Genomic DNA, 4,918 nt, shown 5'->3' on the forward strand with positions numbered 1-4,918 from the left:
TTTCGTTTCTTCTCTTGAGACCTCTCTGTTCAGAGACACACCTTAGTATTTAATACTTCTGTGATTTCCCAGAGCCATGTAGTTTCTAACTATATTCTAAATACTTACATTTACATTCAGAGTGGAGATGTCACCCCTTATCAAAGAAGATTGTTTTGCAAAAGACAGAAGCTAATGTAGAAAGCCTGTAGGAATACTGTCAAAATACAAGGATTAGATGACCTTGGGGTGCCCTGTCTTGATTGGTAGCTCTACAACACAACACTTATTACTGAAGTCTCAGAGAGCACTGTGGAAGAGAGGTTTGAAATATTGTAAAAGCCAGAAGACTAGAACGAATACTGTAGAGTATGTCATGAGGCTACATCCATGAAATCTCAACAATATGGTTGTCTAAGCAAGACCTGCATAATGAGAACACCAATTGAAATGCCAACACGGTTGGGGGAAATTTGACGAGGCTCACCCCAAATGAAGATCTACAGGTTCCCAATGACTGCTGGGAGAAGGAGAATCAGTCCTCTCTATGGATAAAGCCTCTGAGAGCTATCAATCTTAAATTATGAACCTTAAACACATATACATACAACCGGACTCAAATGGCTACATATGAAAGTAATGTGTAACATGTGTGTAAATGTATGTATATCACAGTAAAAGTTATAAGAGAAGAGGTCATGAATTTCAGAAAGAATAAGGGGAATGGGAAAGACAGGAGGGCCAGAGGCAGAGAGGTGGGGATGATATAAGTATATTACCAGAGTTTCTTGGCAGACACTCTACCCCAATTCAAATTTGAAAACATAATGTTCTCTTTAGTTTACAGTGGTTGCAGATGACCTTAACTTGGGTGATGTAAGGAAACACTCACTCCGGATGAAGAAGACTCCAACAGAGCAAAGGATTATAGTCAGGGACAGACTGTTGAAAATATTTTATTTAGATTCATTACAGTAATATTGGTGATCAGACCCAGAAAGACAAATGCATGCTCCCTCTCATCTTTGTCTTTTAGTTCCAGATCCTCAGATCAAATGGAGGCCATCACAGAAAACCACTCCTAGACACAATGCAAAGATCAACAGACTGTGGGGAGCCTGGCTCCTATGGCTACATCCATATCACAGCTCCTGTGTTATGGCTCAGGGAACATTTCAGAAGAGAGGGAGAAAAGATTGTACGACCCAGAATACCAGTAAGTCTGCTGTAAAAGAGTCCATCCTAGAAATGGCTAAACAATAAGACTGGAACAATTTCAATATCAATAGAGCCATTAACATGAAAAGGCAAAAGTCTCACGAATATCACTCCTAGACAAAGAATTACATGCAACTAATGATCGCTGGAAGAAGGATAATCAGCATCTCTAAGTGTTTAATTATTATTATTATTGTTATTTAAATAATTACTTGAAATCTTTAAACACAGTACAATGAAAGTGCTTAGATCTTTCAAAAAAATTGTGTTCCTAAAAACAAAACACTCCACAAAAAACATGAACCAAGCTCCAAATGCTATTCAAATTTTTTGATTAGAAGTATTTTAATAGCAAAAAAAATCAAGGTAAGATATTGTTGAAAGTACTTTAAAATTAGTTTTCTCCACAGTGTCATAATTTGAATGGGTAATAAATGGTCAAATTATCAAAATTATGTACATGAAATTGTATTAAAAATGCTAAATACCTGACTTTTAATAGTGAACAGATTGTGTGAATTAGGATGAAGGCCCTATCGGGTATTTAAGGTACACATTCTAATTTTTTATCCCATGGAATACTACTGCCAATCAGTATACTATTTAATCTCATAAGAATGAGAAATTGTGGGTTTCAATTCAGCCACAGACTGCACTTTGAAAACAGGTCATTCTAAATACAGAAAAGTAAGAAGTGAATTGCAAAATAATTTTATTATTCCTCATTAGCAAGAAAGGGCAGATGGTTGAGTAGCAGGTGGTTAAAAGTACATTAATTCCCTCCAACCTTGGAATTTTTGTTTGTGCATAAATGCCATAAAAGGTGATGGAGTTGTTTAACCAATAAATGAACACAAAGCAGCTCACCAGAAACAGGATGTGGTGAGTGGCTTTGCTTTCAGGAGATGGCTGGGAGGAGAAGCTTAGGCTGTGGAGGCACTGAGCTCTCTTGTGGTGTCTGTAGAGGAAAGTCATCTTGTAGCAGCTGGCACAAGTCATGATGGACACAAAGAAGAGATCGTGAATGAATATGACACTTAAAAATATCCATGAGTTGCTGTTCCCAAAGTACTTGTTTTGACAGTAAGCATGCAAATATCCACTGCCAACATGAGTAGAGTTGATTTTGGCTATTACAGCTTCAAAGATATATGCATAGATGAGCAGGTTAATGAGCCAGGAGCAAAGTAAGGAAAAAAAAGCCCATGTAGAGAGTTTAGGCTTAAGCCATGCCCACTTAGAATTACTAGGAATGATGGTGATGACTTGACATGTGCTTACAACACAGGTGGTGCAGATTGACATACCCCGTAGGACTCTGGTCATAAACAAAACTGCCTTACAACCAATATCATCCAGAAGGTTGGGTACTCCAAAGGATGCCAGGATATCTGGTATTAATGAGAATGTGATGAACAGCATGTTAACAATTGTCAGGTGAGTGAAAACTGAATCTATCAACTTCATAAAATGAGGCTTAAAGAAGTAACTATATAAGTATAAAATGAAAATTGTTGAGTTCCCTATGACACCAATGCATAACTGTGATATGAGAAAGATCCCCAAGATGGTGTCACTTGGAACCATGATGGATGTTACCACGTGTCAGACTTATTAGGTTTAGAGTGAAAAATAACTGGACTGTATTATAAAACTATATTTAAAATGGCGTTTGTGGGAAAATATACTGACTGACAGAGCAGTACAGAGAGGTTATGAAATATCCAACTCCTTCCTTTTCCTTCCTTCCTTCCTTCCTTCCTTGCTTCCTTTCTTCCTTCCTTCCTTCCTTCCTTCCTTCCTTCCTTCCTTCCTTCCTCTCCTTTTTGGTTTTTCTTCCTTCCTTTCTTTCTGTTTTCGTTTTTGAGACAAGATTTCCCTGTGTAGCCCTGGCTGGAACTCACTCTGTAGAACAAGCTGTGCTCAGACTCACAGAGATTCACCTATCTCTGCCTCCCAAGTGCTGTGATTAAAGGTGTGCATCACCACTGCCTGGAGAAAAGTCCAACTCCTTTCTGTGTTAGGTCCAGAGACAACAGTTCCCAACTGCATTCCAGGAATTCTTGACCATCTTAGAAGATAGAATAAACTTTTAGAAAGCAGATTGAATCCACCCAAACACCCTGAATTAGCTTATGTCAGTCAGAAGGGTATGTAGACCCATGTGAAAACCAAATTTGCACGTTAGGAAGACTTAAAGATTATATATTTTATGCAAATGGCTGTTTTGCCTACATGTCTGCGTACTATATGCCTGCCTTGGAATGGAATCCTGGCAGAGCAACCAAGGAAGTTTTATTCATCAGTCAATATTTTTTAACCTATGTGTTTATGTTTTCATGTACATAACATTTGTTTCTATCACAAACATTCTAACATGTGTGGTTTGTGGGTTTTGCCTGACATACATTTCTGTCAGCTTAGTGATGACTAAGTACTTAGACTTGCCATGTGGGACTCTTTGCCTTGCTTCCACTCTACTCATTAACTAGCAGTGTTCTGAGCCATTCCATTCCATTTCCTTTCATTTACTTTGCTGACAGTTGGAATTGAGCTGCCAAAACACAAAGGCAAGGGTGAGACTGCAGATCCCACAGTGTTGACCACATCTTCAATCACATGTGTTTTCTGTAGCATATGGTGAGCAAAACAATCAGGCTGATTCTGACCAATTTACCCACTCTAACAAAGACTTATATCTTTTGTTACTGCAACATCTGAATTCTTCTGTACTCCTGTGACAGATGCAGGGTTCTCAGGTCTGAAGTTGCTTAGAGAACTACAAAGACATGAAATTTGACCTTCAATTTCACCACATGGTTATGTCACCCATGTTCTGTGTATTTGGGAAGTTTTACTGCATGTTTACTTTAGACTCATTCCCCAAATGAATGAATTATTTCTGTCACTTGAAATTCAAACCTTTATTCTTTGGTGAATGTCTATTATGTTTTTCCTAATATTCCAGTCTGAATTCTCTTTATGCACCATAAATCTCTGCCTTGATAGTCAAAGCATTTTAGTATGAGGGAACAACATTCAAATTACTTAAGGAATTTGACCATACTGAGATATTGTTCTTCCATAATCCCAATTACTCTTCATATCAGCTTCTTAATTTCTGTCTCATCACTTGCCATGTCCACCATAATTATATTCTATATAGTTAAACAGCACCCAGCAGTTTCTAAGCTTTGAAAACACGCCATCTCCTCTTCCCTGTGCATTACAGCTTTTTTAGACTCACATTTATTTCTTTGGTATCACTCATATTTTCCAAGTTTTAGCCTGATTGATAGATAGCCTTCCTCTTCACTGTTCACCAGAAATTTGCTTTTCACTCATCTTTTCTTCTTGCTCTGCATCTACCCTTTGATGCTCCAACTTTTCCTTCTTTTCTCACCCAGCATAATCTTTGAAAATTCCCTCAACTATCCATTTCAGTATCTATTTCATTTTTTTCCTGAAAAAAAACGTACCAGATTGTGATCTGAATATAAATGGAACAGATTCACACTATGATTAGCCCAGGAAGGTGTTTTCAATGGACAATAGAATCACAAAAAATTTATCAGGCACTATTTTGACAATCAAGGAAGTGAAGTGTGAATACTGATGAACTGACTTATTGAAAAAAATGAAAGAAAAGAGCAACTCACTATCCAGATATAATACGTGATATATCTAAAATAAACATTATAATCTTTAATTACATGCATAT

The 4,918-nt window shown here is 37.4% G+C and overlaps 1 protein-coding gene across 1 annotated transcript; it reads right to left on the bottom strand.

Annotated features, from left to right (window-relative positions):
* Window positions 1-1,836: 1,836 nt before the first annotated feature.
* LOC110542746 (vomeronasal type-1 receptor 4-like) lies at window positions 1,837-2,784 on the bottom strand. Its single transcript, XM_021629265.1, has one exon. The coding sequence runs from the start codon at window positions 2,782-2,784 to the stop codon at window positions 1,837-1,839; it is 948 nt and encodes a 315-aa protein (XP_021484940.1).
* Window positions 2,785-4,918: the final 2,134 nt, after the last annotated feature.

The sequence above is a fragment of the Meriones unguiculatus genome, chromosome 1 (assembly GCF_030254825.1).
Source record: "Meriones unguiculatus strain TT.TT164.6M chromosome 1, Bangor_MerUng_6.1, whole genome shotgun sequence".
NCBI lineage: Eukaryota > Metazoa > Chordata > Mammalia > Rodentia > Muridae > Meriones > Meriones unguiculatus.